A 22,115-nucleotide genomic window follows, 5' to 3' on the forward strand; every position below is an offset into this window, starting at 1 on the left:
TGAAACATATGAGAAGGATATAAACTGTGCCGGGTGTACTGTGTAGTTTCTTTATATTTTTGTTTGACCTCCTGCTTTCTCGGATCCCAGATTATTAATCAATTCCATATCATTCGCAGTGTAAAACTGTGATGTAGTGACTGACAAATTGTTGACATGGGGCCTAATTCTCAAATGGTATCCGCACTTGGACGGAATCTCCGCAATGAGAATTCTAATTGTAGAGATTTCGCCCCACGTGTGGAGACTACCTCATGACCGCGTGGCCTTCACCACAAGTACAGAAGCCCTTTGTGAATCATTTCCTCAGTGTAGAGAAGGCACACCTTTTCACACCTCTTACGCTCTCTTGTTATTTACTTATATTTTGGATTACCTTCATTTTCATGTAGCTCTACTTTTCTAGAAGGGTATGCCCTGACATGGATCCCTTGCTCACTGTACCACGGGAACTAAGCTACACCCAACTGAAGAGCCCCAATTAGGACAAAACCGGTCTTGGGTTGCTCATGTTCCTGTTCAGAGAGGACCTGGCTTGGCAATTCGGGTTGAACTGTTCCTTTTAGAATAGGGTCAAGACTGATTTGCATGTAGCTGGGGATAATCTCAGGTGACATGGTGGGAAAAAGAACTATGGGTTGTAATGGATTGTATGACAGATGCGCGCATGGCTAAACCATGCGTGCCTTTACAACACTGTCCGAACAACGAATGCGTCTGAACAATGCATTCCTTTACCACGCATGACTTTACCATGCAATTTCGTGGTAAAGGCATGACTGGTAAAGGAATGTGTGTTAAAGATCCCAGCCCCCCTGCCTTGAGCACTAAAAACGAGCACAACCCCTGTGAGCTCTAAAAACTACTGTCACCCGTGAGCCCTAAAAACTACCCCAACCCTCCCAAGCCCTAAAAACTTCCCTGAAACCCCCTTAGCCCTAAAAACTACCTGACACCCTCTGAGCCATTAAGACAACCCTGATCCCTAAAAACAACCCCCAACCTCCGTGCCATGAAAACTACCCAACCCCTGAGCCCTAAAAAATAAACCCTAACCCTAAACCCTAAAAACTCCCCACACCCCTTACAAACAACCCACAACCCCAAAAACCCAGCCCCACTTACCTGACCATGTCCTCTGTCAATCCTTCCACTTCCTGTGCCCGCCCATGTCAGCATCTAGACCATGCACTGCCTTAACCAGGCATAGGTGTGGTTAAGGTACATGAGTGGTTAAGGCAAGTGTGGTTCCGCTTGTGGGGAAACAGCACATGTGGCTCAGACCACATTATAAAGGCCATTTCCCATTGGAATGCTACCCCGAGTGATTGCCAGTGGTTAAACTTAGTGCAAGCAGCCTCCCATCACCTTTTGTGTGTCTGAATGTTCTTTTAACATTAACAATCAAAAACAATCCATTACCTGATCGAAAGGCCAAATGTATAGTGCCTTCGAATTCTTGATTCACTCAATAAGAGGAATTACCTCCTGAATTCTGAGTTGAGCAATAACTCTGCATGCAAATTTAACAGAACATATCACTTATCTGGGGACATTTTCTCCGAGTGAAGCCTTGTCTGGACTATAAACCCCCACGTCCAAATGCCTGGAAGCTCTGTTAAGTCACTAGATCAAACACCACACAAGTCCACCCAGGAGCATTTTAGGCTAAAACCCCTAGAGGTATGTTTAGGGTATAAGAAATGTATTAAGTGCATGCCACAATGCAATTCTAGCAAACTCAATTATAGATGTAATATTTTGGCTGGAGGTACCGTAGGTGGAAGGGGTTTAACAGAAGAGAAAGTTCAGGAGGTGGGGGAGGGAGAAACAGCCAGCTTGGTGAAGGAGCAGAGTTTCTTGAACTCTAACCTTTCCAGGCCCTAGCTAATAGGCCCAAACAAAGAACACAGCCACAGGCAGACACCAGTAACCTTCGGCCCTTTACCTGGATGTTCAGGCTGGGTGATGTGGGAGGGCAGTTCAAGTAGGCACAGGGTGGAAGGGTGGAGGAGTAACCACACAGTGGCGTTATGAAACTTGAAGGGGGGGGGCTGCAAGGTACATGGAGGGTCCCCCGCCTCAGATTTAATCAGGAGCTCTGTGGCCAGAGTATGCTGAGGTGATCCCCTGCAGCTCGCCCCCCCCCCCCTCACCCCTGCACCGTGGGGGCTGCAGGGGGCTGTGTTACGCCACTGTACCCACGCAAAGATGGGGATCAGAATGTAAAATGCTGAAGGGGGGATGGGATTGGAGCAGGATGCAAGGCCAGGGGAGGGTCCAGGAGCAACCAATCAAAGATGGGGAGGAGCAGCGTGCAAGGCCAGGGCCACAGGAGGGCAGCAGAGCAGCCCAGACCACCCAGCAGGGTTAACCGAGTTCAACCCCCAGAGATGCACTAGAACACAAAGTGTTTGCTGCTAAAGATCCGGCATACTTCTCATACCAGGTATAAAAGCTTTTCAAGTACCAACAAATGTCCTAATGTACCTCTTGTCGATATAAAGTTCTCACTAAAACATATGTCGGGCTCTGTGGCATTTTAAGACACATTTGTTTGAGGGACCAAGAACGGTCAACATGTTACAGATATTTTATTTTAGCAAAAGACAGAAGCTCGTTCAGGGAAAGGGTACCAAGGGAAGTGTTTTTTATTTGCTGTGTATAGTTAATGTGATTTCAGAAGGAATTTGGTGCCCTGTGCTTGAAGTTAAGATGGTGGGGAACTAAAAGTGCTTGAGAAAAGAACGCGTATGACGTGTCGCGTCAATTAAAGTTATGTAGTTGAGAGGACTAGCAGCTTGTGTCTAATCTTTCACTGCTTCTCAATTTTGGTAAATTGCCTGTAAATTTTTTTCGGGTTTTGTATAGCGCGAATTTGACCTGAAGGTATTAGGGCCATATTATCAAGCAAGGGCGATACATGATCGCCGCTTTTATCATCAATAAACTGCAGCTAAAGCGGCGATAATGGGCTTGATTATATGCCCTTGTGACTTCCCATAGAAGCCCAGGTTCTGGTGTTAACCTGGGCTTCTATGGGAATTCACAAGGGCATATACAGGAAAATGTTGCATAGAACGTCATTTCTGTTCAGAATGTGGGGCACCAAAAATAAAGAGAACTCTTCAAAGCTGCAAAATCAAAAACCTAATTGTTAACATCATAAAGAGAAAATATATGCTTAATATTTTCCACCCACATGCTTAGCTTCCAAGTGTATGAAGTCCTGTGTGATGTCTTGAGAATGGTGTATCTGTTTTAGTCAACTGAGCTGTGTTTTTAAGACTGTAGTTGTGTTTTTATCATCACAAGTATAAACTTAAAGTCTCAGGAGGCAGCAGGCTCCTGGCAAAAAAGCAGCAGGGCCTGAGGCAGGTGTGACATTTGTCACTGTGCACAACATGTTCCTCCTATTGTACAGTGTCAAATGCCATTATTGCCTGGCCAACTAAGGCCCAAACTGCCCTTCATCCTGTGCCCCACTATGCACATAGCACTAGTCTATACATAACCCAGGGCTACCCTAATGCACAACACCCAAAGCTCCACTGATGCACAAAGGCCAGTCAGTGTCCCTCTGATGCTCATCACACGGTGCTCCCCTGCAGAGATGAACTCGCTCCTAGGCGCATCACTAATGCGTCCCCACTGCACATCACCCATTTGTTCCCATCCTGAACATCATGCTGTGCCCTGCTGGAGCACATCTCCCCGTGCCTCACATCAATGACTTTTGTGTGCATTGATGTTTGTGTTAAAGTGTAACCTTTTTTCTGTGGAACTTTGTGAAAAGAGGGTATGCACCTGTTACAACGCATTTTTTACAACGCACTACCACTACAACGCAGGCATTACAACGCATACCATTACAACGCATTGCGCTGGGGGGCGCTCTAGGATAAGAGGTAAGTTTAATTTACTATCCAACACCTTCCCTAGGGTCCACGGGGACTGGAGTTAGAATAGTAAATTATACTTACCACTATCCAGCACCCCAAAGCGCTATGCGTTGTAATGGTATGCATTGTGAATACCGCGTTGTAATGGTATGCGGAGTAAAAGTATGCGTTGTAACGTCATACATCCTGAAAAGAGATGCATGTAGGCGCGTTTGTGCTGCATGTACTCTTTTCGCATAGTATGCAGTATGACCAGTGCGTCTTGCATTACACAAAGGTTAAACATAGAAGGCCCGATTCACAAAGGTAAACTGAGAAGAAAGTCCAACTTTACGACTTTCGGTATTCAGAAAGGGCATTTACGGGTAGTAAAGTTAGAATTGTGTCTCATTTAAACTTAAGTGAAGGTCTTAAGTTTAACTGAGACCAAAACTGAGCCAAAAGTCTAAGTTTACTACTCGTAAATGCCCTTTGTGAATACCGAAAGTCGTAAAGTTAGGCTTTCATCTCAGTTTACCTTTGTGTATCGCGCCCATAGGATTTGTCATTGCTTTTTTACTTTACACTTGCTAGTGCACGTTTTTGAATTCTGAGAGCTCTCCTAGGTGAAGTGCCTGATTTCTGCAAATTTGCATATAGGCGCTATTGAGCACCATGTTGAAAAGGTTTGTTTTCCCCTATATCTTCTGCAATCAGTGATAATTCACATAAGAAAATGTCAATATCATTTAGTTTGTGTAATCCGACCACTGGTGTTATCCTCACCGACTCCATTGATAGTCAATGTATCCACCCTGCAAGGATAAAATCCTACGCCCACCCTGCCAGGATCCCTACGGATGTCAGCAGCGAGTGTTTAAGTCACTTAGTTGTCGGATAGTCAAGTACCAAACAGGAGTTTTGCTTGTAGCGTGCGTTATAAATGGCTACATTTCCCACCCTCGGATTGTAAAGAGAGTGTCAATGCAGCATGTGAAAGGTCAAGTTAAGGGTCACATATAATTCCCCGTCATGGCATTATATTTTACAGATGTGCTTTGTAAATACCACTGTGCAGTGTCATGTATCAACATCTGGCACCAGCGGATGCAGTGACCCTGGATGAGAAAGGTCAAAGGGCACAGGTCGAACGTCGGACATAATTTAGCGATCTGGAGTGCATGTGTTTGACATGAGAAGAATTAGCAGAAGTCAGTGTATGAGCATTTGCGCTCAGAAATAGCAGAAAAAAAGTGTTAGTTCAAGTTATGTTTATTTCTTTTAGAGCGCTCTATGGCACTACAAGGCCCCCTCAAAGTGGAAATTATGGGCCAGAACGAATACAGTGCTTAATTTGTAAAATATTAGATGCCAGGACTCTGACCAGGAGGCCACTGCAGCCTACACCACCCATTGCCCCTGTCATTGCTGTCAAAACAACATCTAACCATCTCTCTTGCATGTGAATGCGACAGTTCAGATTATTCCAGGTCCCCAAAGCTAAAGAAATGGCTGGGGAGGCAGGAATTAGCAAATGTAATGTATATTAAATTCCTAAACAACCGTTGTTCTGCTAATCTCTAAATTAGATGAGCAGCGCCACCATGTGGTAGGCTGTTCTAAGTATGGTGTTCACAATTAGGTGCCAGTGCCCATCACCGGAAACCAATTAAGTGCCTGTGATGAGCACCGGAAAGCACCAGCTCAAATTAAGCACTCGAAGGAAAGGGAGGATCAGTTGAAGAACAGGGGTGGGAAAGGTGGAAGTAGTAGGTCAATTTTCGAACGGATCTGCATTTGAGAAAAATTCTAGTTTCTCAGCAGACGAAGGGAGGGATAATCGAAGGTGTAGTAATCAGAAGAGATGAGAGACTTAGGGCTGGAAATGCAAATACCTCTTGGCACCCCACATATTAGGGTGATGGGGGTTCTCCTCTAGAAAAGGGTGACATCAAGAGGGGTGGAGTAATGAGTAGCGTCTCATTCAAACTCATCCTATGCATTCTTTTTTTTAAACTTTAACCCTAAAGAAAGTGGCAAGGTGGACAAAATGACAGTGCACCTACTCTGCCTTGCCTGAGCTGCAAATAGACTGCACTTTAAGACTGCTCTAGGGTTAATGCACCTGCTGCAGAGAACTGTGCTGCCGGCTGTAAAACTGCTAAGAATACTCAGGTGTTTGATGCACAGCCTAGGGAAATCTGTGTGTAATCTCGGGTTGTAGATTTGAACCATGAAATAACACAGAGGATTGTCCAGTCTATTGTAGAGGAAGTAACAGACGTCTGTTGCATTTAAGATACCTCAGTGGGTTAATGCTTTTATTGGAGAGATTTTTATTTAGCCTGTAGATTACAGATTAGGTGAAATATCTCCTTGAGCAATGCACCCACTTAAACCAGCTAAAGTATACAAAAAAGTGATGGATGGAATGTTGAATTAATCTCAGCCGCTGGTAATTACTTGGGCCACGTTATTTTGCACACCATGTCACCCGAGTTTGGACCCAGCTATATGCAAAGCAGTCTTGATCCTGCTACAATCTAAACAGTGTAGCCCGAACTGCCAACCTAAGTCCTTGCCAGTGCAGCTTGGTTTCATTGCCACAGTTGCCCTCGTCTGGGCATACCCGGTACCACTTACAGCGACACACTAAAGTATACAAAAAAGTAATGGATGGAATGCTTGAATTAATCTCAGCCTCTAGTAATTACTCGGGCCGCATCCCAATTCACTGATGTTTTGCACACAATGTCAGCTCAGTTTGGGCTCCGCTATATGCAAATCAGAATTGACCCTGCTCCAATCGGAACAGTCCAGGCCAAACTGTCCTCCCTGAAACGGAACACAGCCAATCCAGGACCTCTTTCGCCCTTGGTTGCTTGTGTTCCAGTTCAAGGAGGACCTGGCTAAGGAGTTCAGGCTTGGCTGTTCCTATTGGATAAATACAGTGCATTCCTGCCCTTTCACTTTGATGTAGGGCAGTACAGCAAGGTGACCAAATTCCCATTAATGAGGCCCTTTATTTATTTCAGACATAGCTGCAGGATTGTAAAGACCAGGGTGTAATGGGGTTGGATTTGTGAACATGTAACTGGGACAGTCCCAGCCAGCACTTTGCACAGTTGGTTTGCACGTATTCACGATTTGAATCACAAGGAGACAAAACAACGTGCTCAGAGTCACACAGTTTTTGAACGAGGAAAGTCAGGATTAGATTAGAGCATTGACTGCCAGTCTGAAAGACAGCTCCCCCGAAGGTGGAAGAAACTATAGAGTCTCATACTAAGTTATGGAAGAAGTGGTCAAAAAATGAAGGAGTAACTACAGAGAAGCTTAGGGAACGATTCACAGAACTAACTTAAGACAAAATCCTAAACTTACTACTTTTAGTATTCACAGAAGTTAGGATTTTGTCTTAAGTTTGTCTTAAAACAGACTTAAGACAAAATCCGAACTTAAGTCTGTCTTAAATTTATCTTAAGACAAACTTAAGACAAAATCCTAAATTCTGTGAATACCAAAAGTAGTAAGTTTAGGATTTTGTCTTAAGTTAGTTCTGTGAATTGGGCCCTTATTCTTCCATTTAAATCTCCAAAAAAAGGCTTCTCAATTGAAAGATCACAAAAACATGCAGGTGGAACCATTTTACAGACACTAGTCTATAGTCTGGGGAGGTATATGTACCATGTACGTTTCGAAGTCTTTAGCAGGTGTACCAGTTTGACAAGAGAGGTATACATATCATAAGAAGTTTTAAATAAAAAGGCTGATACTGACAAAAATATAGTGCCCCACATGAGTCCCATGTATGTGACCCTGCTTGCATGTTGATATTGTTACACACTCAGTAGTGTCCAGGAGAAAAGACATTCACTTTCCTTTTTGAAAAACAAATAACATGGAACTATAAATCGAATTTCAATAAATAACAAAAATACATACAAATGAGAACCCAGAAATAGACACATCGAGATAATAAACAGATAAAATCAACTTTCTTTATTCGAAAGGGGTTCATTGTAAACTCCTGCTTAAATGCTTCCTTTATTTTTTGGCTTCGCTTAAATGTTTATTTTCTTAGCTCCGGTAAAATGGCTTTTGAAACATTCATTGCATGCTTAATTTTAAAAATAGATATATTTTGAGGTGGAGGAATGAATGCAGCATCCCGGTGAGACAGGGCCCAAAGGTTGGGATTCATGGCTGAAAGTTGGACACAAAAATTTTTACAGAAACATCAACTGTTTAAACACAAAATGAGAAATCATATCTATCTGAATGTGTAAATTTCATCTACAACGTATGACTTTAGAAAACAGAAAAGTAAGGCAAGGGCTAAATGTGTGTTAACTTAAATCCATAACCATTCCACGGTGGTTGGGTGATTATATCAAATATTGTTTTTGGTGTATGCAAATATTTCGGCTTCCAAGAAATGTAATTACCATTCATATTGTTAGTGAATCCATGAAGTGATAAACGAGAAAATGACTTTATCACTTATTCAGAGTCAGCAGAAAGTAATTTAAAATGTATAATTATATTGTTTATCTCAGAACTGCCTAAAAAATTAGGAGATGTGCTTGCAATGCATCAATGCCCAGGCTGTAAAGGACTGGCGCGTTGTCAATGTCCCAAGAAGGTACTGGACCAGGAAATTTGTGCTGTCATTTCCAGGCAACATATGTCAGTTCTTTGCCTCAAATTGTGTGAGAGCTTTAGGCATGGCATTCAGAAATCTAATTACTTGGCACAGATGTTTCCAGCAACCCACAGGGCATTTGGGAGGAATACACGAGCTCCGCGATGTACCCTGTATAATCTGGCCGTATGCGCCTCATCGGTTAGGGTTGTCCAACATAAGTCCAAGAAGTCCAGATCCAAGCCTGATATTCAAGATATCCAGGCAAGAAAAGTTACAAAGTCAGATGTTATCATGAATTTCAAGATATCCACCCAAGGTGAAATTACATTCTAATAGAAACCAAGCATGTTTACATAGTCAGTTGATTTCCTGAGTTTCACGATAGTCATGAAAGAGTAAATAACCAAAAAATACTTTAAATGGAAATTGTTAACATTGTCAGTGGTTATCCTAAATTTCAGGATTCCTATGCAAGATAAACACACATACAGTTTATTTAAATGGAATGCATTTCCATAGTTAGGGATTATTCTAAAAATCTGGCATGGATAAGACTATTCTCAACGTATGTTGGACACTCCTGTCTAGGTTATGAAGAGATGGCCCAGAGTCGGGATCCACCTAGGCGCAAACAACGTAGTGAAGATTCACTTTAGCACAAGCTGATGACAATCACCCCATTGACAACAGACCTGGCTTGATGTGATTCCAGATTGTCCAAAGTGCAAATCAAGTACTAGGCATGTCTAGACCGCAGTGGCCCCCGCCATGCCCCCCTTGAGCTGTGCAAAGGCAATGGATTCAGTGTAGGGGTGGCTGGCAGAAGACACTGACCTCCTGGATGAGTGCCTCTTGGGCTTCTTGCCGGATGGTCCGTTGCTGGAATTCTTCTGCCGGTTCCTCAGGTACTCCTTGTAGTTTTTGGAGAGGAGGGTGTACAGGAAGGGGTTGATGCAACTGTTGCTGTAAGCCAGACAAGTCACCATGAAGTTAATGTAGACCACAGTTTTGCTAGTGAGGTGGCCAGGCTGGTAATAGTAGATGCTGAGAAGCTGCCACAACCAGAAGGGCACAAAACATGCCCAGTAGGTGAGGACGATACTGAAAATCATGTACAATACCTTCTGCCGGGGGCACCTTTTTGTCTCCTTCGGGCTGAACAGATCAGTTTGGGACTTCCAGTATGTCCGGGCCAACTTGATATACAGGTAACAAATTACTAGCCCGGGGACTAGGATGCAGGTGTTGAAGAGAATTGTAAGGTACACCTTGTAGGCTTCCATCTGCCACGTGGGGTGGCACATGCGCTTGGTCACTCCATTCTGGTGGCTTGTCCGAAGGTCTATCAGGATCATAGTTGGGAGGGCCAGCAGAAAGGACCCTATCCACACCAGGCACATGATTGTCCGCCTATAGTCTCTGGACCGCCCGATGGTGTCCAGGGGTTTCACCACAGCCAGGTACCGTTCTGTGCTCATGATGGTGAGGATGAAGATGCTGGCATGCATCGTCAGAAGGTCCAAACTGAACAAGATGCGACACCCAATGTCTCCAAAGTACCAGTCCTTCACGAAGTATGTGCAGACCACGAAGGGGATAGTGGACAGGTACAGGAGATCCGCAAGGGCCAAGTTGACGATGTACACGTACATTGACCCTGCAAACCTCATTGAGAGGTTCATGACCACCAAGGTGTAGATGTTGCCCCCCACGCCTACCAGGCACATCACCGCAAGGATCCCACCGAGGAACGAGGTGACCAGCATGTCGTTACTGACCTCAAGAATCTCCAGAGAGGCGTTCACATGACCAGTAGCGTTCTTTGGACTCCATGGCAACGTGGTCGCTTGGTTGAGGTCCATGTCTCTAGGGAGCCCAGTAATCCAGTCTCCAATCACTCGGACATATGTGTGAGCGTCAATGATGCTGATGGAGCAAAGCAGACAAAACAGACCCTTGATGGTCTACTTTTTGGTGGTGCACGTGGTATGAAGTCCAAAGCCCACTCCGTCTTCCCCCAGTCACTGCGAGTCTAGTCGGCCATGGTGAACTTTAGTTGACTGCACCTGCAGGTGCGCACAGGTGGGCTGCAGCGCCAGGACCATGATTCCCTGGTTGTATTTGCAGATTCAGTTACAAAGACGCAATCCCCTTGCACGCGCAGGCTGGTCTCACAGAAGCAGGGATGTTTTGGCGGGAATCTGCGGGGTAGGGCTCTGCAAGCCCTGTCAGGCTGCCTGCAGCATGAGCGGCGCTGATAGTTTGCACAGACACTGTCCGCGTTCCTGGCAGAGCTATTTTCCTGTCAGTGGTGCCAGCACTTTCAGACGCTAACCTGCTCCCTCGGATGGGTTTCAGAGGCGCTCGTGCCCCGTGCCAGGCTGACTAGAAAAACACAAAACGATGGTGAATTGTCTGAAGTGGAACCGTCTGCACTCCAAGGCGTCCGGCGCCACACTGGGCTCCAGCGAGCCCCCTCAGCCAGGTCTCCAAGGCGTCCGGCGCCACGCGGGGCTCCACGGAGCCCCCAGTCTCGATAGTTCAACAGGTTAAAGGCAGGAAGGGGTGCTCTTTCCCAAGTCACGAGAAGTCAGGGCAGGATTTTCTTCTCAAGAAACGTTGACTAAAATTAGACCAAAAACAAACCCGTTTCCTGCGTAGACGGACCCCCAGTCAGGACTCGTGAAGCTGCCACACGCAGGGACTCTGCGTCCAGACAGGGCTGGCAAGGAGGGGGTCCCAGGCGACGGGGGCAGAGTCCACGCTGGACGAGCACCTGTGTGCAGCTGGGCCAGCACGGGGGGGGAGGTCCGGTTGCCAGGGCTGAGAGCAGTGAACACACGGGGCAGGCACCAGGGGTCAGGCTGGGAGCAGCGTCCACACCGGAGAGGCGCAGTAGAGCACTTCCAGAGCCGCGCAGTGTCTACAAAGAACAGGCACTTAGCACGTGTGTGCAGGCTGGAGACAGTGCACGGAGTTCAGGCATATTGGTTGGGAGCAGATCTTCCCACGCAGGCAGCGGGACGCGTTCAGAACAGCTGCTTGCAGGATGGACACCTTTCCAAGTAGAACAGGTAGTGGCACCTGAGTACAGGGCTGACGCAGGACAAGCGCAGGGCGGCTGTGTGCAGGCTGGGGGAGTTTCTTCTCAGCCCAGTTCCTGTGTGCGGAGTGGGAGCAGTGTCCATGGGGGGGGGGGGGGGGGGCAGGGGGGGGGGGGCACAGAAGGCGCCCGCTGGTCGATTGAAGTGTCCACGCAGGACAAGCACAGAGCGGCTTTGTGCAGGCAGAGAGCAGGACAAGCACAGGGCAGATGTGTGGTGCAGGCTGGGAGAGTTTCCTCTCTGCACAGGTCCTGTAAGCAAGCTCGGAGCAGTGTCCACACAGGAAGGCACGGACGGCGAGTGCAAGTTGGTTTAAGTAATTATCCACGAAGACCCGGTCCTTACCACTGATCGACAGACTTGGTGCAGTCTAGGTGAAATCTCCACGCAGTATTCACTCCACAGCACAGGCGCCCCACCGTACTGGAAGGATGTCTCTCGGGTGCGGCGCACGTGTGTGTGGGAAGGGTGCAGAGCCAGGGCAGAGACACTGATGCATTTCCACACATACCTGGCACAGAGATGCTGGAGCGCAAGGCAGAGAGGCGTAGCCACGGGACGGTACCTGGCGAGTGGTTCCGTGGACGGAACGCAGCAGTTTTCAAACAGAGCAGTCTCAGGGCAAAACTGTGTGATCTTGGAGATTGTCCCAACAGACAGATACTGACTCGATTGTGCAGGATGCGGCAAGGGTCCACGCTGAAAATCTCCGTGCAGGCTGGATCAAGTACTCGTACAGGAGGACAGGCTTAGAGCATCTTTGTGCAAAGTGTATGAAGTATTCGTGCAGAAGGGAATGTTCCGAGTACCTTTGTGCAGGCGAGGCGAAGATTCGTCGTAGGACAGGCGCAGAGCACCTCTGTGCAGGCTGCGTGCAGTGGTCCGCGCAGGGCAGGTACAGTGCACCTCTGTGAAGGCTGCGCGCCGTGGGCCGCGCAGGGCAGGTACAGGGCACCTCTGTGCAGGCTGCACGCCGTGGTTCACGCAGCAGGACAGGCACGGGGTACCTTTGTGCAGGCTGCAAGTACTGTCCACGTAGAAGTCAGATCGTACCCATGTGCAGGCTTGGAGCAGTTCCTAGCAAAAGACAGGCTGGTGGAGGTGTGCAGTCTGAGAGCAGCGTCCGCTCAGCGTCCTCACAGGACAGGCGCTGCGCACCTGTGTGTAGCTCAGCCTGTGAGTCCGGTCCGCGCAGGGCAGGCGTCGCATCCACAGGTCACGGAGTGGCTCTGGCAGGAGGGTCCGCGCAGCAGGTGCCCCTCCACGCGTGCCCCGCTGAGGTCCGCGGGCTCCACTCACCCGGCGAAGGGAGCGCGCACTTTTCACAGGGGGATTCACAGGAGGAGGGCGGGGTCTGAGCTGCGGTGAGAGAGGACCTGTCACTCACGCAGAAATAGGGGGAGGGCCGTGTATTATTATTAATAAGGGCATCGACCAACCTCCCTCTAACACCTGCTCCCACCTGACGAGAACATCCCTATTTAAAGCGCGGTCTGTGCCAGGGAGTGGATGCTATAGGCACACGTTTACATTTACACATTTAACTGCAGCAGCACACCCAACACTATGCCTGTATCAGGGATGTGCACGAACCTGAATAATGTTAACAATGTAACCAATTAATGGGTTTGACTGATATAATAAGAAAGACCTTGTGATCGTTTTATTATCCAAATTCATGATGATTACTAGTCATTCATCTAGAGTTTGCTGACTCTTTTTTTAGGCTCTTCAAATTACTATCACCCTAAATTAATGTTCCCTGTTTCATCGACTTCGACAAGATGAATGCCTGAGCCGGCCCTGGTAGGATTAAAACCCGTGACCTGCAGGGTAAACCCGGCTCTTTTTGACCCCAGTATTGGCTGCTACCTTGAGATGTTGGACGACTCTCTGCTTTCAGAAACGGACGCTGTGTGGACCCCGGGCTGCCCCTGAACCTACCTGCAGCAGCTGACTCTGGTGCCTTCGTCCTCCCGCCTCCCGCCGCCGACCCCTGCTCCATCTCTGGGTCTTGCAGCCGTGTGGAGTGCGGTAGAGGAGCAGCAAAACTACAATACCCAGCTGCCCTAGCGGCGCTAATCGCGCCAAACGCGCGCCAGGAGGCGCTCAAATACAGAGTCACCCCGGTCGAGGGGGCGACTCTCTGCTTTCAGAAACGGACGCTGTGTGGACCCCGGGCTGCCCCTGAACCTACCTGCAGCAGCTGACTCTGGTGCCTTCGTCCTCCCGCCTCCCGCCGCCGACCCCTGCTCCATCTCTGGGTCTTGCAGCCGTGTGGAGTGCGGTAGAGGAGCAGCAAAACTACAATACCCAGCTGCCCTAGCGGCGCTAATCGCGCCAAACGCGCGCCAGGAGGCGCTCAAATACAGAGTCACCCCGGTCGAGGGGGCGACTGTCTGCTTTCAGAAACGGACGCTGTGTGGACCCCGGGCTGCCCCTGAACCTACCTGCAGCAGCTGACTCTGGTGCCTTCGTCCTCCCGCCTCCCGCCGCCGACCCCTGCTCCATCTCTGGGTCTTGCAGCCGTGTGGAGTGCGGTAGAGGAGCAGCAAAACTACAATACCCAGCTGCCCTAGCGGCGCTAATCGCGCCAAACGCGCGCCAGGAGGCGCTCAAATACAGAGTCACCCCTGTCTCGCGGGACGCCGGGCTAAGCCCGGGCAAAGGGCGGGCCCTCTGTGGCCCTCAGTGGCCGAGGCAGGCCGGGCCGGGCTCAGGTATTTTGATTATTGAGTTGTATACCCTGTGATACTCGGGTGTGCCATTATATTATAATCTTAAGTATTGCTAGAGATATTGAACGATTGAACGCCACTAACTGTATGAACTTTTAGTTCATCTCTCATGATCATTGAGTGAATATTTATAGTATTTTATACAGTGTTTGTTGTTTTAAGAGTGTGGTTATCTTGTAGGCTCTATTTCCATACGCTACTATGGAGTGTAAGACATTACGATCTGGGAAAGTTGTTATGGAGAATTATGATTCATTTCCTAATTTAAGTCATGTCGGAAAAAAGAAAACAAATAGAGGCATCATGAAAGGTCAGATGCAATTAAATCAAATTTGGGAGAAAAGTTTGAGTAAATCTCTTGAAGTTCCTAGAAAAGATGATACTGAACTACTACCGCAATTGAATCTCTGTTCAAATATGGAGGAAGCTGGTTTTCCAGCTCTTACGGAGGGAAAAAAAGGGTTTCTGAGTCAGACTGGAGAGGCCAACCGTTCAACATGTGCTGTGAATATGATTGATGCTGTCCCCTTGCTAAAATCGCAATCCTTGACCCATGAAATTCCTATAGGGAACGGTATTCTGGAAGAGGATAAGGGCGATATCTCTATACTCAACAGCATTGATTTAGAACTCTGCGGCCGATATATAGATAAGACATCTTTACCCCACTTAGTAGGTAATAAAACTCCTCGTGGTGAAACCCCATCTGGTCTACTATTATATAGTAGTACGCCCTCCATCAAATCTAAAGATAGTCTTTCTCCGCAGTTTGAGATACAATCCCCGCACTTTAACATGTCAGGGATTTGTCCCCTCACATCTTCAAATTTTCCTAAAAACGAAAAACCTATCTCAGAGTCACTCATTGCCCTGGAACAAATTTTATCCTCTATGTTATTGCTAATGGGAAAATTTGCTGTAAATTCTGACTGTATCTTGTCTTCGGTTACTGAGATTCTGCAGGCCTTGTTGGCACAAAATGGGAAATTGGTAGAAAAGGTACTTAAGCCTCCCACTATTCCTGTTGACACTGGTCTTTCTGTTCTTAATGAGGCAGACAAAATTATAGAAGAGAGGGGAGAGGCTCATCTGGGATCTTCCACAGAGGCGGGGATGCTTAAGTCACTTAATCAACCTATTTCACCCGCCTCGCATTTGAGGATTGAGCCTTTGTTACCTGAGCAGGAAGAGAGTGTCTGTGAAGCTCCTACAACGGGGGGCCACGATCTCTTTCCTATTTTTGCACAGGATAAAAAGGAGCCAGAAGCTGCCTCGGGGTCTCCAAAAGTCACCAAAATGAAATCAAGAGAAAAAAAGGGGAAACCTACACGTAAATATAAAAAGAAAAGACCTAGACAGATTATTTTTCCAAAACATATAATAACTGTAACACCTGCTCCCATAGAAAGAGGGCATAGTCTTCCCCCTGTTAGTCTGGAGAAGGTGGAAGTGGAAAATATCTTAGAGGATTCCAAGGGACTTCCCTTGGCTGAAGTAAACACGGATATGGTGGTCTCTGGTTTAGTAGTTGATGCCCCTGTTCCCCAACTTACAAGTACAGATGATAAATATTTCCCGATAGTAACACGAGTATATAATCCAACTGCTCCTATTTTTCTGCCTCAGAAGGAGATAGCTAGGAAGGCAATACCACAATCTGTAAAAAGTCCAATCTCATATGTGGATACTTGTGTACTAGATTTTCTTCCATTATTTGACTCTGATCTAAAAATGAATAGATCTTTGCTACTTAGCTGCTTTAAGGAGATTGAAAGTTTAAAGTTGGTCCTATCAAATGATATAGATTTAGTTACCCCAATAAGATCATTAAATGGCCAACGAATAAGGGTAAAATTTTATTCGAAGATAATTACTAACCTAGTTCTCCAACAAGCCGAAGCATTTCAATGTAGAGGTATTGACGTCCTACCCTATGTTAATAAAAATTTGTGCCTTTCTCTTAATGAAAGGAACACAAAGTTAAACATGGGACAGGATGTCCTTCCGTTATGTAATAACGATCTAAAAATTTGGATCTCTAGAGGCAAACGCATGGTTTCCCAGGTTTGTCCTGTACCTAGTAGTACAGACAATCTATTTACTGAAGACTCTGCGATGTGGAACTGGCTACCTGGAGTTCTCTCAAACACCACCTCGAGAAACCCACGGTCACCCTCACATCTTTAACCATTGTTTAAAAATTGTCTCTTGGAATGCTGCCGGCTTGACTAACTGCCCTGAAAAATTTGATTATCTCTTCTCCCAAAATGCAGATGTGTTATGTATCCAAGAAACATGGTGTCATATTTTCCCACATGTTGGAAATGATTACTTCGTCCTGGAGGCTGCCGCAACGCCATCAAAGAAGGGCCATGCTAAAGGCGGAATTGCCTGTTTATTATCTAATGCACTACAATGGCATTTCGCACACTATAAGGACGAGAGTAATCTATTCCAAGTTATAACTATTTCTAACCTGGATCCTGGTGTCCAACGGACCTCGTTTATCATAGTAAACGCCTATATTCCACCTGAAGATAATTTTACGGTAGTTTTAAAACGTATGTTTTCCTATCTAAAGCGTCTATTAGAGGTGGATGATCCTCCATACCTATTATTAGTGGGGGACTTAAACTGTAAAGTGTCTAACACTTCCCTAGACTTATTTCGAAACAAAGCAAAGGAAGAGGTTTATAATATCCCCCAAGCCTCTATGCCCAATAAAATAAAAACTAATAAAAGGGGCAAGATTCTCCTCGGGGAACTCAATGCCATAGAGGGAATTATTATAAACGGCAGAATGCCCTCTGATACTCCAGCTAATTACACTCATGGTTCATCCAGGGGAGAATCTATTTTGGATTACGTAATTACAGACTTTGAAATGTTCTCTTTCTGCAAAGATTTGGTAATCTCTTATACCCCCTTGAGCGATCATAAAATCATTAAATTAACTGTTTCTTTAACATCTCCTGAAGCTGACCTCTGGTCATTAAAGAACAGAGGTTTCACCATTAATAGTCACTCAGATAGATGTTATTGGAGATCTAGTTATAACAAAGATGTACAAAACATCCTTACCCAATTTCTAACTGAGCTTGACTATTGGCAGGGAAGGGAATTTATGTTCCTCGAAACCCTTATCCAAAAAATTACTGAAATAGTTAGGACTTCAGGAAATTTTAAAAAGAAATGTTTCTCTCCTAGTCCTCTATTAAGGTTGAATAAAGAAATTAATAAAGTTGTTAGGATGCAATACCTAAATAGATCTGGAGAGCTTGGGTTAAAACTAGCTTTATTAAAAAGAAGGAGGGTGAGATTGAGAGCCAAATTAAAAAGAGATAAAGAAGATATCTTATGGATTAAGCTAAAAGAGGCATCTAAGTGTAAAAACGTCAGAGATTTTTGGTCCATAATTAGGCAAGGATGTGGATCTGTAACAACGTCCACTCCGATTGCAATCACTGAAAATGTCTGGACCCAATTTGTGACTACTCTATATGCGTCCAACCATGTAGGGACCGATGTTTGGGTTCCAGATTTCAATTCTGACGTTATAATGGAACTCCCCACTGAGCACACCATAGCCAGTGCAATCAGGAGTATGCGCTCTTCAGGGGCTATGGGACCAGATGAAGTGCCTATGTCCACAATTAAGCAAGATGTAACTACTTGGAGTAGGATCCTTCTTCCAGTGTTTTGGGTGTGTTTTAAAACAAGAGCAGTCCCGGACTCTTGGCGGGGAAGCATCCTGATCCCAATTTTTAAAAAAGGAGACCGGGCTAATCCCGCTAATTACCGTCTAATTGCATTATTGGATGCTATAGGGAAAATTTTCGCTAAACTTTTATTAATATCTATAACAGAATGGGCAGATAAAAATAATATTATACCCAGGGAACAGACAGGTTTCCGAAAAGAGCACGGAACTCTGGACAACTTAACCATGCTACAGGTAATTGTAGATAAATATGTTCGTGTACGTGGTGGAGGTGTATATGCAGCATTTATAGATTTCTCTGCAGCGTTCGATAGGGTGGACAGACCAACGCTGTGGAGAAAGCTGTCGGCATTGGGTATGCCGGGGCATTTATTGGACTTAGTTAAGTCCTTGCATTGGAACACATGGTGTCGGGTGCTACGAGGAGGTGATAGGGGTCTCTCCCAAGCCATCCCATCCCGCAATGGCCTAAAACAAGGATGCATACTGGCACCCACTTTGTTCTCCCTATATATGGCTGATTTGCCAACTGCTGTTGCTGACTGTGAGGGATTAGCCCCAAAAATTGGAGGAACTGCCATACCCATTCTAATGTACGCAGACGATATTCTTGTTCTAGATCTGACCCCGAAAGGCCTTTCTAATCGTCTCCATACATTGAATGAATTCGCCGATGCACACTCTATGAAAATCAATAGTTCAAAAAGTAAAGTTATGTGCATCTTTGGAAAAAAGAAATGCAGGTCCAAGAGTTTTAATTGGACATTAAGTGGTGAAAAACTAGAGGTAGTTAACTCCTATACGTTTTTGGGCAAAATAATATGTTCTAACCTTAGTGAGAAACCCCACATTGAAAATAACTCTAGAAAAGCGATGGCCCATGGGAGGGGATTATGTTCCTTGTACAAAGCGACTGGGAGGAGACACTTCTCATGTTGCCTGGATGTATTCCGTGCAAAGATTCCTGCTACCCTTTTGTATGGAATGGAATTGGTGGATCCATATCAATGGGAGTTTATGCAAAAAATGGAGGGGAAGGTATTAAGGAAAATTTCTTCTTTAAATTCTGCCTGCTCCACTTCATCTTGCAGGCTGGAATTCGGACTGCGAAGTTGTAGGGCTCAAGGGTTAGCTGCTCTAGTAAAATGGATAACATGCTTGGCCCGAGGCAAACCAGGAACCTTACGAGAAAGCTTAAAAAAGGAGCTCTTGGGCAACTTTAATGAGTTCTCGCAGCTAGTAAAAAACTTTCGACTGGCTGTTTCAATATTGGAATTGGATGAAAGTACGTTGTTTTTACTTTCTCCATTAGAACTAAAGCTAAAGTTAAAAAGTATGTCCTGGGAATACTGCTACAAACTGGATATACTTGCCCAACAGAAAGATAAAGATAGGGAACTCCTGGTTTTAACCTATACACCTAAACAAGCCCAACAATATCTAACTTGGAACATTCCGCATGGTGTCCGTAGGGTATGGTACCTCCTTCGCCACAATTTGCTTCCACTAAATACATTACTTGCAAAATGGTATGGAGTGTCCCCCTTGTGTAATTTTTGTAATAATGCCGTTCAAGATTTTAAACATGTTCTGCTTATTTGCCCAGGCCTGTACTTATTGAGGAAAAAATGGATAAAACCAATCTGTATACAAATGGGAATTACGAATGTAAAAATGTTTTTTAATGCTCTCCTCTGCCCCCCTAATGAAATGTTCTGTTTTAGAATTTTTAAATATTTTAAAGAATTTTTAGATATCTATTAATGTGATTCTGGTGAGATGTTGATGAGTGTAACTTTGCATATAACAAGTGGTCGTTTAGTCGTTGTATTAAGTTTGTGTTTTAAAGTATGTTTACATGTATGTTATTTTATGTGGCCCTCATTGAGAGCCAAATCATAATAAACTTTTGACTTTGACTTTGACCTAGCAAAGGTTTTGTGAATAAACACAAATGTTGAAGTGGACGGCTGAAGTCAGTAGCGGTACTTTTAGATACAGGGAGGTGTTTTTGATTTAGCGCCAGGGCCGCACAACCAGCGTCAGTGCACTACAATCGTGATTCCCTGACAATTCTATCAGTTTCAGTGATGAAGTGAGATCAAAGTCCAAAGCCCGGGTGGACAGTACACTTCACATTTAATATGAATAAAGTTTTAAGTTGGATGAAAACACTGGGTGGGTGTTCTCTAAAAGGGGCGTGGCCAGTGTACTTAAGGGCGTGGCTTAAAACACGTAAGTAAAAAATCTGTGTTTAGCACAGTGTGCCGCCCGACTTGTATTTTGTTGTTTCTGTCATTGCATCCAGATATATGATACAGCAAGTAAAATCACACCTACAACAAGTCATGACTATTGGCTGTGTCAATGGTTGTTAGTTGCATAAGATAAATAAGCAGCAACTATGACTTGTTGTATTTAATATTGAAAAAACTTCCACTGAAAGCCCTGGTGACACCAGGACAATGTTGCTGCTCCTGAGTTTCAAAAAGAGAAGGGAAATCCAGAGAGAAAATGGCTCTCTTTAAAGGATTTCCCTTCCCCACAAAGCTCACCTGGCATGACGTCATGTCGTAACTTCCCCACTAGGGAGAAGTGAGCAGTGTGAGCAGTAAGGGTGGGCGTAGTTCGCGAAGTAGCGCTACGCGAAGTGCACTTCGCGAACTTCACGTAGCACTACGCGAGCTACGTAGTAGCATGTTCGCACTGTGCAAGATGCGTTTGCAATGATTGCACAATGCGGACAAGCATCCGGCACTGTGCAATCATTGAAAATGGCATCTTGCGCAGTGCGAGCTGTAGTTTTCTGCTGCTCGAGTAGATTTTTACTCGAGCGGCAGCTTTCTCAACGCAAACTGGTATTTTCTCATTGCAAGCGGTCGCGAGCATGCGCAACCACTCGCAATGAGAAACCTGACCTCCCCGGGTTGAGAATCTCGCCAGGATGTCTTTTTGTTTGCTCGTGGTCGCGAACATGGCGTTGAGGACCGCGAACAAACAAAAAATGACTGCTGCACTACGCTACGCTGCACTACGTGTGTTCGCACTGTGCTACGTGCAGCTCGCGTAGTGCAAAGTTGCGCAAACTTTGCAAACTACGCGAGCGTAGCGTAGTGCTTCGCCCAGGGTTAGTGAGCACCCGCACATCCATGTGCCTGCTGTCACTTCAGTCCGGAAAAACCGGACCGCCTATGCCAGGGCACATAACAGAGCCCAATTGAGATCCGTTTCGAGGCCTCCTTTAAAAAACTGCCGGTGCTGAGCATAGTGAGACCCGGCCCACTTAAAGCCCTGAATGGAGGTGAGGCCGGCCATCTTGGTGACTTTTGGGAATGTTTTGTGAGAATACGTGCAAGTCTGACCATTACTCCGCAATGATAGAATGGTGTATAGCATCTCTCACACTGCAGTAAACGAGTGACCGACTAACCCGGTAGATCAGGGCCGGTCTGGGAACCAAAAGCAGCCCTGGCAAATTTTGTCGGACCAGCCCCCGTATAGTGCATCGCGAGTGCAGCGAGTAAGCCTAATCACTAAAGAGTAAATTTGGAAAAAATGGCTGTTATGGTGCAGCCTACAACACATTTTTCATTATATATTCCAATTTATTAGCTTTTATAGCTGAGTCAATGATGCCCTTACAGTGCACCAGGATGCCCAGTCATATGTGTGAATAAAAACCATACTGGAGTTCTAAGCATGGAATTCAGATTTGATGTTTATTTATTCCGATAGACCTGTTTCAAAGTACTCCTGTATTGTCAGATTAACGGACAATGGCAGAGGGAGACAATAATTTGCCCAGGATCAAACAGTTTGTTAAAGTAGGAGACCCAAAACTGCAGCACACTGCTACTTGTTCCAAAGGCAATACATTTAAACCACTGCATTTGGAGTAATATACAGTGAGACTGGGTACTGTCTTCCCTCCCCCACACGATAGCCAGTCCAGTCTTTTTAACCACAGACTTACTACCAGACTTTACATTGATTTTAACTACTGCCAATCTTGCCAAAAGGGAG

At 45.7% G+C, this 22,115-nt stretch overlaps 1 protein-coding gene across 1 annotated transcript; it reads right to left on the reverse strand.

Moving 5' to 3' along the window:
- Nucleotides 1-7,902: 7,902 nt before the first annotated feature.
- Nucleotides 7,903-11,557, reverse strand: LOC147684800 (urotensin-2 receptor-like). The gene has a single exon (XM_086940656.1). It carries the CDS (start codon nt 10,389-10,391, stop codon nt 9,276-9,278), a length of 1,116 nt encoding a protein of 371 aa, XP_086796782.1. The 5' UTR covers nt 10,392-11,557; the 3' UTR covers nt 7,903-9,275.
- Nucleotides 11,558-22,115: the final 10,558 nt, after the last annotated feature.

This window comes from Lissotriton vulgaris, chromosome 10, assembly GCF_964263255.1.
Source record: "Lissotriton vulgaris chromosome 10, aLisVul1.2, whole genome shotgun sequence".
Classification (NCBI taxonomy): Eukaryota; Metazoa; Chordata; class Amphibia; order Caudata; family Salamandridae; genus Lissotriton; species Lissotriton vulgaris.

Excerpts from the sequence above, each read along its gene's own strand:
- LOC147684800 (XM_086940656.1), bottom strand. The coding sequence starts at position 10,391 with ATGGACCTCAACCAAGCGACCACGTTGCCATGGAGTCCAAAGAACGCT.